Below are 19997 nucleotides of genomic sequence, written 5' to 3'. Positions count from 1 at the left end.
TCTTATATAATGGCTGACCCTATGTAAAGCAGTAATCACAGGTTGCAATGCTACAGATAGCAGTTACGCATTTGCATTTAATTTTCCGAACTGTTTCCGTTTAGCATTGCTGTCCATGTCTAAGTAATTTGGCAAGGTTGTAGAATGTGACATAAATGAGGTTATTCGTGTTTCTTTCTGAATCACTATCAGCTAGTGAGAAATTTACCCTACGGGAATCATTAAGCCTCACAGAATAAGAATGCTGACAGTGAGTTTGTCTTTATCTACATTACCCCAGTTTAACCTCACCAGCATTTCAAGTTTCATTGTTAAAAGCGTGGCCACCTCTGCTTGTTTATGCTAATAGACTGGGAGACCAAAACACTCACTGCCCCTCTGGAGGTGGACTTGCCTTTCTAAGCTGCTGCGATGTGTGCGTGTGTTTAATTTCAGGAAGAGCTCCAGCGTTGGAGCCAGGCCATGGAAAAGGCCGTTCAGCCCCTGGCAGCAGAGGAGGCATCGGGGCCCTCGGGGGCCAAAGCCCAGAGCCTGCCCCCTCCCTCCTCCTCAGCTGCACTCCCTGAGCCCAGCTCTGCCAAGAAAGACAAGGAGAAGAAGTTTAGCCGCTTTGCCAAGAAGAAGTGAAAGAGACGGGAAGGCCATCAGGAGGAGGGGGTTGTCTAGGCAACCTGGGAAGAGAAAGTATTATGTGTACAATCAATCAAAGTATGCTTTTTGTCACTAGATTTTCTATATTATTTTGTGAGAATTACCATAAATATTGTAGTTAAAGTCATCACTCTTTTGCCTGTATTTAAGCCAGTGTATGTCTACAATGGTCCACCGTTTTTGTTTGTTCTTTTTAGGAAAAGCCAAATTCAAAGCATTAAATTAAAGCACAGGAATGCTCCTCTTCACACACAACCAAAGAATGTTTGTAAAACTTTTCATTTTGATAATTTAGCTGAAGTTTTTTTTGTCTTTTTTTTTTGTTTCACTAAGGCATGCTTTGATATAGCCATGTATAACATGAAGGCCTGTAATGAAGATGACTCAAGAGTACTGAAAAGTACTTTTAATAACCTGCCTTATCAAATGGTTGTGAACTGTAATACTGTGCTGTTTGAATTTGGAGCACTAAATGCTACGTAAAGAACCAGAGTTTAATAATCCTTTTTTTTTCTTTTTTTTTTTAAAGAGCTTTGTAAATGGCATGTAAGATTTGGGGATGAGAAAACCTCAGCATAGTGCTGTACAGTATATACACACACACTCTCCAAGTATATCTGCAGTTATGCAAACTAAATGCTCTATGCACTGTGAATGATTGACTTGATTTGAAATTGCTTACCAACATTGCACGAGCGGTCATGTGACACCACAATGTGTCAGTTTTGGATAAGGACCCATTCAGGTTTATTCTCAATTGAACTGTGGCAGTCTGTCAGCTTGAAATATATTTAACACTTGTGTAAACTTAAATTTCAGAGCTATCCATCAACATATACCGTATATACATATATATATGCAGATGCATGAAGTATGCTATACATTAGTTTGATATGGTGCTATTGTCATATTCTTAAAACTTCAAACAAGACCAACTTGACCTACCTTGTTTGTCTTCAAATTTGGCTTGTAGGGACACACGTAAAAAGTGTTGGAATATCTGAGGGGTGCTTCATAAAGGTGGCTCAGAAAAGCAGTAGTTATTCAGGTTTACATGCATCAAGAATCAATAGCATTTACAGTCACAGATCATCTTAATTACCCTTTTAAAATGCACAAAAAAAAGCAGAAATAAGCACAAACACTGCCATGTACAAAAGACAGCTTTTGTTATGGAGTTGTAGGTCAGTGATGAGCTCAGACTCCCAAAATAGGGATCAAATCTGCAACACTGAACTGTTCATTTGCAGGGCTTTACCTGTAATTATGACTTCACGGCTTCCCATGAGAGTAGTTTTTCTTTGTGCAGTTGAACTGCACTTGAAGTTTTAGCTTGAAGTTTTGTTGTAACGAAATATAAAAAGCAAATGTTTTTTTTTGAAATCAGAACTTCTCCATCTTTGAATTTTACTACTTGGTTTGTGAAAACATGATACTGGATAAATGCCTTCAGGTTTGTACTTTTTAATTACAGAAACATGCTGACCCAAATAAGGCTAAATAAAAATATGGGTCAAGAAGACAAAAAAGCACAAGCCAAGTATTTAATCTGACAAATGGGTCACGATCAAAGACAAAGTACAGGGGGTAAATGACTACACAGAGGTGCAAAACAACTATGAAAATAAGACCATGCAGCAGCACAACATGATGGGAGGTTAGGGGCTTTTTACATGTACTGTATTTGCCCCAGAACCCCCATTATGTGTTCATGCCCATGTACGCCTCTCTTGATTTATTTAAAAAAAAAAAAAAAAAAAAAAAAAAGCGCACCTTCAACCAGCAGTCCTTGCTTTATGAAACACCCCTCTAGTCTTGCAAGTTGGACTTTATTCATTACACAAATAGAAATGCTAAAAGACGACAAAATGTTAGCATCAGGATGAACTAGAATTTAAACCAGGTGCTGTTATTCACGAAAGCAGTTTACAAGAGCCTGCATCATTATTTGAAGTTTTATAGAACTAGCCAAAGTCTAGAAAAGCAAAGGGTTGCATGAGCCTTTCCTGCTTTTCCACACCACACAACAGGACCAGGCATGCTCCCCAACCAAGGATCGTACAGTAGCCGTACGGAGCTGAAGGAATGTGTTTTTAATATGAATGTAAGGAGTGGAAATAAGTTCATATGGGAATTTCCAACAATAAAGCCATTACAGAAATCAGCATTTCAATTAAAAGTATGTACAGTACATGGATCTGCATTTATACTTTGATGCCAGGATGGGGACGGTCAGTCTCACTGCCGTTTTGCCTTGTCCCCGAATTATGATCCAACTCAAGTGACCTCACTGAAGCGATGGAAGTCAAATCTAGGAGGATAAATGTTCAGCTCAAGTGTTTTCTAGTAAACATGGTAGCATCTCTGTCTACAGATTAAAGCAATTGTTAAAGCCATGATCTTGTGACTGTATGAACACAAACTACAGAAGCTTTTGTGCGCCGTGTGCCAGCAGAACATCGTGACCATGCTACTCAAATTTTTTAGCACCTCAAAATGTTTTGAGACTTGCATCCCACAGATTCACTATGCTTTCTGTTGGTCGATATATCTACAGATTGACACTTCGACTTTGTCACCTTCACCCACAGTTATTCCTTCACACCTTCCCTACCTGCCTTTTCAGTTTAGTGGTTTTTAAAAATTGCATTTTGTACTTTCCAGGTATGTAAAATATCCAAAAATGTTGACCCTACAAAAAAAAAAAAACCCAAAAAAAACAAAACATTTTGAAATAAAGTTAAATTAAAATTATGATAATATACAAGCTTGTTTTTGTTTTTTTAAACAAATGCAGTCTTTAATTATTGTCACTACATCAAAAGAAAAAAAAAAAAGTGCATTCAATTGAATTTCAGAAGAGATTTATTGAGTATAAACAATTCAACAGTGGCAAGCGTGAAACAGAAGGCATTTTCACTTTGAGCAGTCATCCGCTCACCGAGCTAATTTCAGATAAGATGAGCTCCATATGAACATATTTAAAATACACAAAACTGTTGTATTTACATTCCAGTGGCTGTGGGTGAAACAATGAATAAACAGCTTCCAGACAGCAAGGCAGCTTTAGAATAATAATAATTAGATCCGAGCTCATACGTAACAGGCTGAGGATGATCACTTATAGCAATACAAAGCCCTGAAAACAGTTCATTTCAATCCTTACAAACTGAGTAGGTATATGCCTGCAGCACAGCATGCAAATTAGCATTTTTCTTCAAAACAAATAAGAAGATTCATACGAGAGATACTTTGGGCACATTGTATCCCTTTATCAATGGCCAATTTTCCTCAGCGAGCCTTAATACAACCCACCAGGACTTATTGTGCCTCTGTGTTTACCCCTTTAACAACTTTCACTTACATGTATACTTTTTGCATTTTTGCTGCCAGCGACGATTTCTCAGCCTGGCTACAGCTTCGACAACACAAATTTAAATTCTCCTTTCAATCGTCAGATGATATTGTACCATAGCTGTGCTGTAAAAACTATTTACACATGTAAGAGGAGCATTTTACGATGCAGCGGCTGTTACAACACAACCGTACATCGTGTATAAGATTGATTGGGTTCCTACAGATTTCACCACTTTTTATTATAGGATATTGTTTTTAAAATGCCAAGATTTTAGTAACCAACTGGCCTGAACCTAGCACATAAAGAGACCTCACAACAGGTTAAACAATGCTCATCTGTGGTTCAGAACTGAACAGTTCCACAATTATCAAATTGCCCTGCACAGGTTGTTATGTCTCCTCTTGTAAGCTACTAATCTCCATTAACCATTAAGAGGAAACAAAGTTAAGAAATTAGATTAATTGCCTCTAGTCATCCTGTTAAACAGTATTTACATCAACACTGTGATCAAAGTGAAGAAACGGTGAACATAGAAGAGAGCAGTTCACCTACTGTTACATATCCCAAGTTCAGTGTTATTGTGAAGTAAACTAATTGCTTCAGGGCAGGTAATGATAAACAGACCTCATGATCCTTGCAGACCTTCCTTCTCATAAGAAGAACGAGTGATTGCTATACAATGTTTCTAACCACAGGTCATCTCTTTGTAGCAAGTAATTACAATGACCTTAACTCCCCATCTATCAGAAATTTTAAGTAGTAACAACATCAAAATTCTTTCATTCAGGTACAACATTAGATTTTTATTTTTATTTTTATTTTTTTAAATAGCCCTTTTATATGAACAGGCATAAATGGCATGGGAACAAAGTGTTAAAGAGAACTTTATTCGCAAGTCATTTCTGCTTCATGAGTAATTAAATAAGCAAATAATATCAAAGCATTACACATGATACAATAAACCTAATTACACAATGATAAGGAGTATGTATAAGGATTTGAGTAAGATTCATTTCAGACCAGAGTTGATGTTTCCTTTTAAACTACATGAGGCTTTATGGAGACAACAGCTCATCAGTTTTGATGAGTTAACGGTCACATCAACAAAACAGCTCATTCTTGACTTAGATGAGAAACAAAAAACAAAACAACAAAACGGAAAGCAGCAAATGTGCCACTTCCCTCCCTGTGAAGGTTACATGCATGTAGTTTGGTATCAAACAGCAGTGATAGGCAGTCAGCCACTTACTGAAGTATCTCACACTGTTTCTCACGGTCCAGCATGACTAGGCATGTGTGTAAAAGGGTGTGAATAGTGGTGGACAGTCCAAGAAGTTGTCTTCACTCTACGTACAACTTAGTGCGATAAGGGCAGGCACACTACTGGCAAAACTTCTTCATGAGAGAATTTCTTTTTACTTGCAAAGTATGTTTGCAGATGCGCACAAATATACAGTGTGTGTGTGTGTGTGTGTGTGTGTGTGTGTGTGTGTGTGTGTGTGTGTGTGTGTGGCGAGAGAGGCTCAAGGTTGATGAAACTAGCAGAAGCGGGATTTCTCATCTATTTGATGAGCTTGTTGGCCCTCTGGTTTGCTTCATCAATGCGCAGCTTGTTCATGTCCGCCTAAAGACACAGACAGGTGGAAAGGGGCAGTTATACAGCTGTTTTTCCTTCCCCAAGTAGCAATTTATTATCAGTTGTAAATTTTTATGAGTAAGTTTCCATTCTCTTCCTCTGTAAGAACATATGCATGTTTGTGAATGTTTTTACAAAAATCTGATATACATGAGGGGGTAACAGCCCATCATATGAAGCAATGAGTCGACGCAGACATGAGCATCAACTACATACAATTCAAATTATTTAGGGGGGGAGTGTAGAAAACAAACAAACAAATAAAATAAAAAAACAGCAACTAAGTGTTTTATGGATCAGTAAAGTAAATTTACTTGGACCCCTTTTCACATTTACTAGAGGTTCATGTGATTTTAAGCCGTTTTTACCTTGTCGTTGATGCGGTCAATCTGTTTGTTCTGCTTGTCTATCTCACTTCCCATGTCCACAGCAAGGCTTTTCAAGTTGCCAATGATGCTGCCGACCGCCTCCAAATTCTCCTCCATTTCATCTTCACGTGCATCATTGGTTATTCTGTTATACATATGCAAAGTATACATATGTTCTGTTAAATTGACTGCAATAGTTTTGGCAACACCAAAAAGTTCAAGACTTTTAGCAATATAAAATAACCAGGACAGTACCTCTGGATGTATGGGCCTGATGGTCCCGCAGCATTAACCTGGGCAGCCTGGCCATTGCGGACGCCTGAAGGCTGCTTTGAGACCACTTTTGAGCCATCTGCATCATTTTCACCTTCAGTTCCTCCAGTACCCCAGGTACGCTTATACCGTGAGTCATTCTCGATTGATGACACTCTGGAGCGAAAAAACAAAACAAAAAAACAGCGTGTCAGGATGCATGAACAAATGCAGAAGTACTTAAATTCAGTCACTGCAACAATTACATATGTTCAGTAATAGCCATGAAACTCAAAGGATTCCCTACCTTATATCTTGATAATCAAAGAATCTTCTTCTCCAAAGTGAAAGCATTTTGGGAAGATTTTTTTTACATGTTAAAACCATCATAGGATCTCAAAGTGCACACAAAGTGACACTCCAAAATCATCGCTGCATGGAGGATTTTAAGTGCATTTAGCCCAGATGAGTATGCGGCTCACATTAAGAAGTTGGCTGGAACACCATCACATTTCCTATCTGTCCATTAATGATTGGAAATGCTCACAAATTTAATCAGCAATCTTCTCACCACGAAATGTACATTTGCCAAGCAGAGAGTTTTTTTTCTCCTTATGTCAACACACACAGACATTGTGAGCCACATTTGGGCCACAGCAGCCAATCAAGTATTCGTGAGAAATGTTCCTGACTGACCACTGATATTGTGGAGATCTTTAAGCAAATAATATTCAATATTTTAAGAGTTGTAAGCAAGAGGGTCACAAAGCTAAAACATACATTTTCTGAGGGTCTTGTTAATTTTCCTTGAAAATGTGAATGAATAAAGCCCCATGTTCACAACTTAGCCGTTTAAAGTTCACATTACATACATTTACGCTCTAGACAGGACTGTCCAGAGCGTAAACGTAAATGTTTAGTATCCTTTAAAGGATTAATACTTAGAATACTCTATAGATTCTCGGGAGAAATGCTGCTTGGGAGATAAGTGCTGCCCTCTCATTCTAAAAAAAAAAACAAACAAACAAAAACAAACAACCTGCATTGCTTTGAATTTTTAAAAATTCAACCAAATATTCTGCAACCAAGTCCAGCTTTTGTATTAAGGAGCAAAACTGAAAGGTGTCAATGCAAACAGTAGCAAAGTAATTCAATTGTCACTTAACATGCATAGAAGAAATTAGTGCAATTTTTACTAGAGATGGCACGATACCACTTTTTTATGTCCGATACCGATACCATAAATTTGGATATCTGCCGATACCGATATGAATCCGATATAGTGTTTTTTAATCAACAAAACTGTTTTTTAAAATATCTTGCTGCATTTTGCAAGTCTGCAAGTTCATACTCAAGTTTAAAACAACAACTACACTAAAGCTATTCTGTTATACCTGTGTACAAAAAAAATATTTAATAGTTCAGCAATACTGATCAATCTAATAAACTTAGACCTACACCATCCTCCCTATTCTGGTATTTTAAAGAGTACTTAGCGTAAATATTAAGCAACCTAACTAATAGGGTTCCAACTCCCAGCAACAACAAAAATAAATAAATAAAAAATAGGGAACCACCCCTCACGCGCCACCTCATGATGCTTAATCGACGTAATCAACCTTAATTTGATGCAGTGTGAAAAAAAATGCACAGAAATCAATTACTTTTCAAGAAATATTAAATAGATTCAACATCTTTCTTCAACAAAATTGCAGACTGCACAGATGGTACCTTCCCAAAGGAAAAAGTACTATAGCTTACTAGGGTATATATATTAGACTTAATAGTCACTATATACAGTAATTGACTTCTATTCATTTTACATCAAATTAAAACTTTGTGTGTCAGATAATTATTTATTAAAAGCTAGACATTTTAAATGAGAATAAGAAAGAAAAGTATGTCTTTGTGCCCCCTTTTCCCTGTTAATGCCCTATCGGCCCCCCTGGCTAAACTTTGCTAGATCCGCCCCTGCACAGTTACCAGCGTCAGCTACGTAGAAAAAGATCCTGGTGTAGAAAGTAATATTAAATAAATTCTAACAACAGCTTATCAAGCTTAAACGTGCTGCTGTTGTTCAGCCGCTGGTTTCCTCTTTCTGGTGCAAAGTGGGCCAAAAACAAAGACGGACTCGCGACAGAAAAGCCGATCAGCTGATCATTTAAGCAGTTTCACGATTGAAGTAGCAGCCGGAGAGCGAGAGGCAGTCGCTCGTTAAGCTTAACGCAGGAATGCTTTACAAACATTCAGAGATGGACTTACACACTTGCTTTACTTCTCTCGGGGATAACTTTGTCGGAGATGAAATGCCAGGTTGCTAGCGAAGCTCCAAATGCTATCCAGACCACCGACAGGTCCCGCATGCCACAGCCTCTCTATCACGTGATACATACTGCTCCGACATGCTAACGTTCTGAGGTGAGTTACGGCGTGTTGCAAGTTTTGTGAGGTGCTTTCGTGATATTTAATGGATCGGATTACATTTTTTATTTTTCTCCGATATCCGATCCAGTCATTTAGGTCAGTATCGGACCGATACCGATACGTAATATCGGATCGGTCCATCTCTAATTTTTACTTTTGTACAACACCAAAATAAAAATAACAGGTTGTACTGTAAAATGCAGTTTTCTCAGCTTTACACAGACTGCTTGTGTGTTTGCTTTGTATCATTGTGAACCCCCATAAAAAAAAACAGTCACGTACACACAATGAACATACAAGCCACCACAGCACACAAAAAAAAAAAAAAAAAAAAAAAAAAAAAAAGGGTGTTATGGATCCAAAAGTCAGTGATTTAGATCTCTCGGCAGCTCCAAGTATACACTATACCTATCACAGGGGCAGACACAGATGCCACAGCACTTTGAGAGGTCGGTAAGGTTTTTCTCAGCCTGTCTCATGTCCTGGTTGATCTGATCCATGCCTCGCTCCACACGGCTCAGCTGTTCTAAAACAGACAGGCACAGCACACCATGTCAAACTCTGCTTGCTATGCACTAGAAAACGGTTGTAAATTGTGTTTTAAATATCACCTTGATTTATTCATTTTTAGAATAGATTTAATTATACTAAATGATCCCTGGGGGAATTTTCAAACTGGGTCAATAACTGGGCCACTGCAGCAGAAAAGAGGCATATTGTAAAAATACTGCAGTTAGTGCAATAAATAAATACAAATACACAATTGTTTAGCATGGAACATAAACCTGCAACAGCACTCGAAAGTTAAAGCAAATCTTACTCAAATAAAAAGTATAACAATGGCCAATTTTTATGAATGGTGAATTTCAGTACGACAATGAATATATTTGCCTGGATGCTGCAAATTCAGATGTGTAAACCCCCCAACTTAACACAACACTATAGCGTGCCTGCAGCCACTGTTGTTGGTGCAAATTAATTCATCTCATGTCTAGAAAGTAAATATTTCTACTGGCATAACATTCTCAAGCATCTTTACACATTCTTTTCTTGCAATTTATGTTTTGTTTTGGTTAAATACCAAAAATTTTGTACAATCTTGACTTCCTTTGGTGCAAAATAAATAAATAAAAATTTTAATCAGGAAATCTGTACTCTTAAATCATCAAAATTAGAAAAAAAAACTGTCATTAAAGGCTATGCTCTTTGGCTGATTTTGACTACCAAGTATTTTTTTTTTGATAATACCACAAATATTTAACAGAAAAAAAACATCTTCATCTACCTCCTTGTTGGTCCAACATCACCACTGTGTTGACGCCTGTTTGTTTGCTCTGAAAAACAAGTTAAAAAGTCAAATGTCTACAAATTAATTTATGCATTTAAAATATGGTAAATGGTAAATGGCCTGCATTTGTATAGCGCTTTTCTAGTCCATAGGACCCCAAAGCGCTTTACACTACATTCAGTCATTCACCCATTCACACACACATTCACACACTGGCGATGGCAAGCTACATTGTAGCCACAGCTGCCCTGGGGCGCACTGACAGAGTTTGTTAGATTTCAGAATTAGGATAAAAGGGAAGTGGCCATTTTATCTTGTGTCCTTGTTCTGGTCTACAGCTCAAGCACACAAACCCTCCAGCTCACACAGCCTCTCTCAGAGAGCAGAACAAGGACCAACATTTCTGGTTTCAGCCAAAAAACTGACAGGTAGTAACAAATGCTTTGCTAAAGCAACAGCACAGTCTAGGCATCTCCAATCAGGGTTTGGGCATTTAAATACTAACAAAAATATAAATCTGGATGCTTAATCAAGCCACAGTTCTTGATCCCACCTCAGGTAATGGCCTACGACAAAAACAAACAACAAAACCTATCTGGCTGCTACAGCAAGACTCCACTGAATATATCACAGTGGTTTATTGGCAAGAGCAAAATCAATAAAGTCTCACCTCTTCTGCCATCTGTAGCATCCTCCGTGTGCTTTCAAGTGACTTTAAAACAAAAGACAAACAGAAGGCATTAGAGTGTAACGAGAATTCAAGGTTCTAGTTAAAAGTAATCTGTAAACAGACTGAAAAAACTCAAGTAGTAACTGTAGTTACACCTAAGACTTCTTATGCTGCATTGGTTTATCTGGCTCAATTAGTGTGCAATCCCATGCTACAAATAAGAGGCAGCTAACAGGGCAGTGTTCTGTGAACTTAAGTATAGATATAGTTTTAAAACTTGGATTGCTTAACTGCTAATGTAAACAGATACACTGATTATTGTGCGAGAGAGAACGAGAGACAGAGAGAGAACGAGAGAGAGAGAACGAGAGAGAGAAAATCAGGAAAGTGGAAAGATGCAAGTGATAAGCAAAACAGGGAAGATGCTACACATCTGATATTCACAGATAAATGAAAGTAGATACCAGCAAATTTATAAAACCACATTTAAGAGTATGGAGCTGTAGGTTAATATGGTATACTGTCTGATTTAATTTCCCTGCACTCTAAGAGCACTGCTCAGCTGTAAGCTCCTCAGCACTGTGCAGTCATTGGGGGAGAAGTGTATGCACTAACAGCAATAGAGCTGATAGTGAACACTGATTCACTCAGACTCCTTCAACACAAAATTAAATCTGACAACTCTGAACTGATGGCTTTTTTTTTTTTTTTTAAATTCTTAAAGAAAAACTAACTCATTCCTTGTTCCAGTCAATCAGTTGTGAGGATGTGCTGTATTTCTGTCGTATGTTGTTAATTGAAATGTTTGAGCATCCTGACATGGTATACTGGCGTCACTTTTTTAATGTGCACACCCAATAATTTTTTTTTATAATTAATATATATATATATATATATATATATATATATATATATATATATATAATAACACTTACAAAAAAAAAAAAAAAAAAAAAGCTTAACATTTCCAAGGATAGCGTGGACAACAATACAAATACACCCACAGACACAAAGTGACGGCGGTGAACTGGAATGCAGTCGGTTCAGGTGAGTTACAGCTTTTGTTTCTCTATTAATAGTAAACGCAGTGAAGAGAACAGAGCATCCAGAGGAGTGGAGGACTGAAGCACATATGCGACTTCATTGTTACCATCACTAATGAACTGCTAACGAGAGCGCGAGGACCAGATTCCTCATTCTCTGTGTTATGTTTGCTCTGAATACATTAATCAGTGAGCTGAGAAACAGACAAACACAGAATTGGCGAGAGGGATATGATGAGCTCAGCCAGGTTTCTGTTGGCTTAGCCAGAACATCACTTGGGTGGATAAACATTACATTATGTCTCCCAAAATCCTTGAACTTGGCTAATTAAGCTTGAAACCACTGTCTTAGCCAAATTTTCCAGATCGGGATGCTGCGACAATTCTTTGAGAAACAGATGAATCCTGAGGTGTTTCTGTTATTTGTTAGGAATGGCTTAATTGAAAGTAAAGTTAGGTGAGGTGCATGACAGTTGTTATTCTACACACAGAGAAGCAGAAAATTGCTTATGGGTATTAACTGGCTGCAATATGTCAGGATTATCAGAAAATATCACAAATATTTAACTAATTTTACAGCCTCGAGGGTCTTTAAACCTAGTTTTTTTTGACTGCAAAACAGCCGTGATATTAGAAAGACACCTCATATTTAGCTTCCTAAAGATAATCTGGTCTTATAACCAATTCCTGTAATGCCCTGACACATTACCAGTCCCTGCATGACAGTGTTTCAGGTATGATATGAGTGGTTACCCAAAGCCAGAGTGGTAAGCATTAGCAGAAGGACCCTCCCAAGCCCTGTCCCTTCCTCTTTTCTCCTACGTCAACCAGGCAGCAGCAGACAGAAGAAAGATTAAAAGAAGATTGCAGGTTAAGTCAGAAAGCACACAAAGAGAAAAAGAAACAAAAGCCACAGATAATTAGTACAGTAAAAATTACATGAAGGTGAAGTGCACAGCTACAAGCCCAGCTAGCAGGTTAATTTGCTTCCATTTGATTCAGATGGCTGATTATATGATACCCTGAAGTGCTGATTAAACAATTATCTCCCTGATAATAAAACACTAAGATATAGCTGATAACATTTAAACTGTCAAAACCAGAGGGGTAAGGGAGCTATCAGGTTAAATTAGGCGTAAAGTTATACACACACGCGTGCGCACACACAGGCACATGCATGCGCACACTTCCTATGAATACTGTTAGTGGTTTAAATATTTCAGATTTGTTGCTTATACTTATGAATACTATATAAAATATTCAAGAGCTTTCCTGCCAGAGTTAAAATAAGATGACCAATATCTCTCTCGGGTATTTATGCCAAATTTGGAGCTATAGCTTATGTTCTTTTCTAAGGATTCAAAAACCAACTTTCATAGGTGCTAGCTGGTGGATAGTTTTAACCTTCAGTCAGACCCTGGTTATTTCTCCTGCACACAAGCTAACTGTGGTTTTGCATGCGGGACGTAATAGCTGCCCGGACTTACAATGCTAGCCTTCTGGATGCCTAGCATTGGTTTGTCATCAAGCGACACTCAATGAAAATCCCTTTTTATATTCAAACTGTGATCACTTATTGAATGCTGTCTGGGGATAAACAATTTCTAAGTCATTACCCAATTATTTATTGGGAAGTTTCCTGAAGAATTATGTGATTTACAACTAATTATTAGGAATTCTTGGCTGCTGTAATGAAATGCTAAGTTTGAATCCAAGTAAACATTCATTCATTACTAATTTAATTTTTATATAAACTTGGCTTGTCTCTAGGCAGATTTCTACCATTTATACTACACTGACCCTACCCAACCCTACAAATACATATACTAGTCCTTTATACTGGTAAGTAAATGGAATACATTCAGCAGATGTGTTTTGCCTTGTAGCCAAATTAAATTGACGCGTCTAGGAAAATTTATACTGAAAAGCTCATATACAGAGCATATAAGCAAACTTATGAAGTGCCTCCCTTTCAGCATAATCCATTTCCCTGCATGACATTCGTACATTTACAAACTCTATATTAAAAACTCACTTTAAGGAAGTTTCACAGTTCGACAGATGATGACACAATGGATGTGAGTATGCATTGTTTAGGAGTCAGTACCTCATCAGTCACTTGGTTGGCCCTAATCGCCATCTGTTCCACAGTCATGTCATCCATGTTGCTGGTGTCCTGTTTGGAGGCTCCTCCCGTCTTACTGAGCTCAATAGTCTGAGGCCTGCAAGAGGGGCAGAGTTCAAAGGTCACTAAATAGCATCAGAGTGCATCAATTATCATGAAATTGCAACTTATTTTTTAAGTTGAGCACAGTTGCCATGTGAACTTTGCAAGTGTTAACAAAATTTAAAGAACAAAAAACAAACATGGTTATATAATATGTAACTTATATAATATGTAATAAGCTTCTTTTACATGAATTTCCTGCAATAAAACAGCTGATATATCAAGGCTTCTGATGCAGCCACGATATCGACAATAGCAGATGAAGGATATCAAGGCCACACTTCCCGTTCACCAGTCATTATCAAAACAAACCAATGGTTTCCGACCTTTTAACCAAAGCCTGTTGAATAGGAGAAGTGGAAACCTGATATTTTCAGGTATCAAAATGATGTTGCTTGCAGATACTGTCTATATTGTGCTTACAGATGTGTGCTTATAGAGATTACAACTCATTAAATGTTCGGTCTACTTTGTTTCCTGGCTTGTTCGTAGATAAATCTACCAGAAAAACTGTGATAATTTGTGGTGGAAAGTTTCCTCACATTGACAACCCGCTACAAAGTTATCAAATCTGATTTGACAACATTTTTTACAGCAGTGAACCATAAATGTAGAACAATTAATGTTTTAAAAAATAAGGATAAATGAATCCATCTGTTAAGATTTGGAAAGACCACAAAATAAAAGAAAAAAAAAGGCTCAGTGTTTTACATTACTAAAAATAGAGGACGCATTTAAAAGGTTAAGCATTTAAATGTGCAATCAATGTTCACCTTGTTTGTATCCATCATATGGAGAGGGAAAGAAAAGATGCAAAATCCAAACAAATCAGGCTCTTTTCCTTCCCCTGAAGGAGTGTTGCGAGTCTGGACACAGAGCTGGCTTAGTGATAAGGCATGTAAAGCTTAGCAGTGGGATGGCTAGTAGAATCATGTATGCCAACAATGAGGGAACTTTGATGTGGAGCTTATGATATGGAAATCAGAGGTGTGAGACTGGATAGTGACAACTAGCAGGAAACACTTATCGTGCCTGCCTACGATACATAAAAGTGAATTTAAATCACTGGTTATTATTAGACATTTTAAGGTTGCAGCTCAGTGAAATAACCAGTAAAAGTTTATAAAAAGCACATGAAATAAAGTCCTTAAGGAATATTTAGAGGTTTACGGTGGTATTTACATTTGTTAACTTATTCGACTACAACTAAGTGATGAGCTTGTGATTTTCTTCAGAATTTTCAAAATGCATCAACCTCCCGCTGCATGAAACAGATGCAGTGTACGTCACTAAATAAAATTGGAAAAGGAAAAATCATGATACCATAAACTGATATAACAAAATAAAAAGTGAGTTTTTACATCTTAAGTCAGTACCAGAGCTACTTTTAACACAGAACTGTGAAAATGAAGTGCATAAATACCTAAAACACAGCTATGCTGCTACATTAGAATAATTATATAACAGCAGATGCTCTCTGTGGTTGGTTTAACACGAAACTAATGACAAAATGTGATTATAAGATAACAGGCTGTGCACTCACTAGTATCTTTATGGTCGGCATATGTACTGAAACACTAAATCAACTTAATTAGTGTCCTGTCCTGTCATATATCCATAAAAAAGGTGCCTTGTAATGTGAATCAAACAACTTTCCTTCCTCTGTGTTAAACACTGAATTCTTAAGAAGCTTCATTGTCAGTTACTCAGTCACCAAAAACTGGTAATGCCTGAGAACAAAGGCATTACCAGTTTTACTGCTATAATCTTGGATGTGATTAACTTCCAGAGCTGGTCACATCAGGATGCACAAGTCCATGTTTGCCAGCTCAGTGCATGCTCTGTTCAGATCAACATTCAGATTTCATGATCATGCACAATTTGTAAAAACAGCAGGCTAGGCATGAGGCAGTATCATCAAGAAGCTGTGAACAGCAGCAGGAAGAGCTGACCGTGTCTAGCAACTAAAACCCAGAAAGTGTGAAAACTGCCTGTTTTTTTGTGCCCTCTGTAGTTTTCAAACAATGCAGAGTATGAATAGTTCAGTCAAAACAAGACAGATGAAAACAGATCAGAAGAAAATGCTTATGTTTGTTAGAGATCTAAAAACAAGATACACGAGGAACAAGCTGTCTCCCAACTTGTATTGTGCATTTCAGTACAATTCATTTAGAGGAACAAAGTGTGTTAATTGTTGCAGTTATAATTTGGATCACATAATGAGTGATGTTAGCTCGTGCAGGAGTTTAGCAGATACAAATCCAATCCAAACAAAATTACTTTGTCAGGTGACCTTCATGCAGTCTCGTATCATGGGATATGCTAAAAATGACTGGCGTAATGGCCTCAGACAAGCTTTGGTGAACAAGGCAACATTAGATAAAGCTCATCATAACCAAAGAATTAAGCTTGTTTTCCTATCACTGTACTGTCAAGGGCAGAAGCAGTAAACTGTAAAAACAAAGCTGAATCATTTACTCCAAGGCTAGAGTTTTTAGATGCAAACACTGCTGCTTTTTCCCCCCTCATTTTTCCTGTCATCTGCTTTTCCTTGTTAACATTCAAGTGGCATTTTCCTGTTTTGCAAATAACCCCTGAACTTCAAGTTCCCTTTCAAACCTGCAGCCCCTAAACATCCTGAGGGGAAAAGGAAAGGAAAAAAGAAAAAACAAAATACGGATAGTCTACTTGGCAGACAGTGCAGAGGATTTAATGTTGTTGACTCTGCTTTTTGGACAAGAGTGCACTTTATTCACTCAGGCTTCACTGCCTTTTCTGACCGATTATTGGACTTGGCAAGACACTGATGTGAGTTTACAACTATAACAATGAAGGTGGACTCCTTTACACACCTACACTCTTTAGATAGCCACGATGAGGGCAGATGAACATGTCAGCGATACATAATAAATGTGACAGTAAAAGCAGAGCTTTTTATAAACTGATAGCAAATGTTCTCTGTGTTTAGCCACATATGTGACTAGATTTACTAAGTATATGACTTAAATATTATATTTTGTTTATTTGCACCCCAAACTACGTACCCAACCCTTAAATTCATTCCACAGTTAATACAAACAGAAAAATGTTAGTTCAGAGGAACAAAGGAAATAATACAACCGAGGCTAAAGAACATACCGATTCATGTTGCAGTTTCTTCACTTGACCAAGCACAAGTGGCAAACACCACACAGGGAAATGCGTTTCTTGTTCTTCTACCCAAACCTGTTCCTCCAGATTTGATTGGAGCACAGGTGGCGTCTTATTCCAATCACGTTGAACACATATCCTCATTTCACTCTTGATGTTTTATTTTCTTTAAACAATCAGACAGAAGCTATTGTTCAACGATTTGTCCTTACAGGCTGTCTTGAATAAAGACAACCTATTTATTATGCCGAGGAGGAAAGTGTGTCATGTTTTGGGTCATGTTTTGGGTAGGAGGGTTGACTAATAACAAACAAGGGGACCTGTGACATCATACCAGTCAGGCAAAGCCTAAACTGCGACATTTGATTCAACTATTTGTAAACGATAAAAGCATTCTTCAAGACAGAAGACTGAGGAAAATACGACATGTGGTTAATGATTCCTGCTGTAACACGTATCCACACACCTGACTGTGGTTAACTGCCAAGTGGCCACGTAACGTGGATCACTTGATAAACAGGTGAAAAAGCATTACAAGAAACCCCCGTAGTTTCAGGCAGTGTCCCACACCCATTACACTATCACTGGGGCCGAGAGGTTTCCAAAACAAAACTTCTTAAACGCAATGAAAAAGTTACAAAAGAGGAAGAGACAAATGTCAAACAGTTTATCAAAGCGAATTAAACTTGTCTTACATTGTCTGAAAACTTGCAGTGGTGCTCAGCTATCGCAAAGAGGGTAAAATCCGAGAGGGTAATTTCTTAAACAGGCTAATGTACGTGCTGGCCTGCTAGTTAGCTAGTTCCGCTTTCTTGTCAACTAACGCTAACACTGAAACAGCTGTGTTGAGAGGAAAGTGTAGATAGATATTTTCCAAGGGAGTAAATACTTACAGTTAACCCTCCTTGTTTTTTAAAAAAAAAAGATGACCTGAAAACTCCTCCTTCTTGACGGTATGTGAACTTGGCGCTGGCAACTCCCGAATTCCTTCACTGGTTCCGCTGTCTGTCCGAAGTTACGATGGTGCTTTCAAATGCTGTCGGAAATATGAAAACTCAAAACTTTCAATGGACCTTGCATCCCACGTGTTGCCCAGAATGATTTGAGGCACGGCATGCATTATTTCTCTCCCTATAGGTTTAACAATCTAAAACTGAAAAAGTAGTCTAGTTCTCAGGTAGTCAACTTTACATGAAAAGTTGACTTAAATATAACTGTTAAACTACTTGTGTTTTTTGTCTGTGTTTATCTTTCAGCTGCTGTATACTGATTTAACAAAATCACGAGATAATACAACTTGTGTGAAGTTACTTGGCTTTCAATTTTTCTTTCTTGCTAATCAATTTTCTTTGTGGCCTTACTGTGCATCAAACTGCGACTCATAGAGAAGTGAGCGTTCCGTCAGCACTGAACGCAACACTTAATGATGCGCGTGTCCTGTCATATGACTCCAGAGGAAAAAGAAGAAGAAGAAAAAAAGCGCTGCTCATTTTCCCCACATGAGTGCAGCATTTACCCTTCACCTGGACCTCCCCCCCTCGCCCCCTCGCCCCTCCCCTCTTCTGGGTATTTTACATGAAGACAGACTGTTGGATATTTTTCATAGTGTTTCTAAGCGATGCTCTGAAATCCGAGCCTCTAGCAAAGAATCTGCTGTGTAATTCCCCAAGTTTTATGGTTTAAACCACAAAAGCCTTTTGAAGGTGACTGCAAAGACACCGGGCAGAGTGCCAGCCACAATATCAGCTGACAGTGTCTAAAAGGCAAGTTTTATTTTTCTCTCTAACTGGAGCTAAATATTTTCCCTGTTGGGTCACCTATAGCTAAATATGTACAAGCTGAAAAGCCTGTTATAGCTCCAAATTTGCACAAGGGATGCTCCAACGTTGCCCTCACCAAACTGGCCATGGTGCCTGAATGATTCTTAGCTCTCTCTGCCCATGTATCTTTTATAGAGTCTACATAGCATGCATTATTCAGCAATAACACACGGCCCATCTGGACTCCTGCAAATGTGTTTGTGCATGTGTCTATGTAAGGGTGTTGGGGTCCATAGTTAACTTTCTTGCTGTGCCATTTCACCATTTCACGCCACATCCAACAGTGCCTGAAGAGCTGAAATTATTTCTTCTGTAATTACAACTAAGGTATAATGTGTGTGTGTGTGTGTGTGTGTGTGTGCGCGCGCACGCGTGTGTGTGTGTAAGAGAGAGGGAGAGGAAGGTAAGGGCAAAGAATAGAAAGAGAAATATATTAGGTGAATGTGTAATAGTGACTGCAGATGGCACATTGAGGAACAAGCTCTTTCATCATCCTGTTCCTCATTAATAGAGATGGGAGTGCTGCCCTAATTCCATAATTCCTAAATCATGCTAGTTAGTTGAGTATGAGGAGACAAAAATACAAGGGAGAGAGGAGAATAGATTAGCCTATACCCTAATAATGTGTTTGAGAGCGCAAGGAAGCATCAGAAGAGGAGATGAAGGGGGAAAGGGAAAGAGGGGGGGAGAAAAATGGAGATCGCCATCTGTATTTCCTCGGTTGCTTTTTGATTGTTGCCAAAACTAACATCATATAGGCCAAGTTTATTCTCGCCAACTATTGTCCCATGTGTATGGCAGCCAGTGAAAATAGATAAAATAATCAAGTGATTAATTAGATCTGGAAGAGAATACATGGGGATATAAAAGAGCGTGTCTGAGTATGTGTGTCAGTGACATAGCCCTGATTTCTTGTTTCTCGTGATTTCAAGGAGCACATCTGTTCATTTCTGGCGCCGCTCCAGTTGGATCGTACATCCATCTTTCCTCACACAAGGACCGAGACGTGGGAATGTTTCAAGGCCTTGCTTGATCGGGCTTAATTTAACATTAGGCTAATTCCGCTGATACCTGATACTTGTCAGGACAACGAATTGGCTGACCAAGCGT

The 19997-nt window shown here is 38.2% G+C and overlaps 2 protein-coding genes across 6 annotated transcripts in view; one reads left to right on the top strand and one right to left on the bottom strand.

The window, feature by feature from the left end:
- Nucleotides 1-3405, top strand: part of sptb (spectrin, beta, erythrocytic) — a 42565-nt gene extending 39160 nt beyond the window's left edge. For both annotated transcript variants that reach the window (XM_014414325.4, XM_076877509.1), the window contains one exon: nt 436-3405. In XM_014414325.4, the coding sequence (XP_014269811.3) occupies nt 436-627 (192 nt within the window). In that variant the 3' untranslated portion in view covers nt 628-3405. The remainder of the gene's footprint in view (nt 1-435) is intronic.
- A 93-nt stretch (nt 3406-3498) lies between these two features.
- Nucleotides 3499-18525, bottom strand: snap23.1 (synaptosome associated protein 23.1). 4 transcript variants are annotated; one of them, XM_076877510.1, is made up of 10 exons: nt 18429-18525; nt 17961-18103; nt 17056-17233; nt 13798-13912; nt 10648-10689; nt 9975-10023; nt 9098-9215; nt 6269-6442; nt 6014-6158; nt 3499-5633 (listed from the first exon to the last, which is right to left on the bottom strand). In XM_076877510.1, the coding sequence occupies exons 3-10, from the start codon at nt 17061-17063 to the stop codon at nt 5571-5573; spliced, it is 714 nt and encodes a 237-aa protein (XP_076733625.1). In that variant the 5' UTR covers nt 17064-17233; nt 17961-18103; nt 18429-18525; the 3' UTR covers nt 3499-5570. The 4 variants fall into 4 exon arrangements, with proteins under 4 accessions (XP_076733625.1, XP_004540252.1, XP_076733626.1 ...); XM_004540195.6 differs by lacking the exon at nt 17056-17233 and having other exon boundaries at nt 18429-18524; XM_076877511.1 differs by lacking the exons at nt 17961-18103; nt 18429-18525 and adding an exon at nt 17763-17933.
- Nucleotides 18526-19997: the final 1472 nt, after the last annotated feature.

The sequence above is a fragment of the Maylandia zebra genome, linkage group LG19 (genome assembly GCF_041146795.1).
Source record: "Maylandia zebra isolate NMK-2024a linkage group LG19, Mzebra_GT3a, whole genome shotgun sequence".
In the NCBI taxonomy this organism is placed as follows: domain Eukaryota; kingdom Metazoa; phylum Chordata; class Actinopteri; order Cichliformes; family Cichlidae; genus Maylandia; species Maylandia zebra.
The sequence above is the reverse complement of the archived record's forward strand: the minus strand, read 5'-3'. Positions and strand labels throughout refer to the sequence as shown.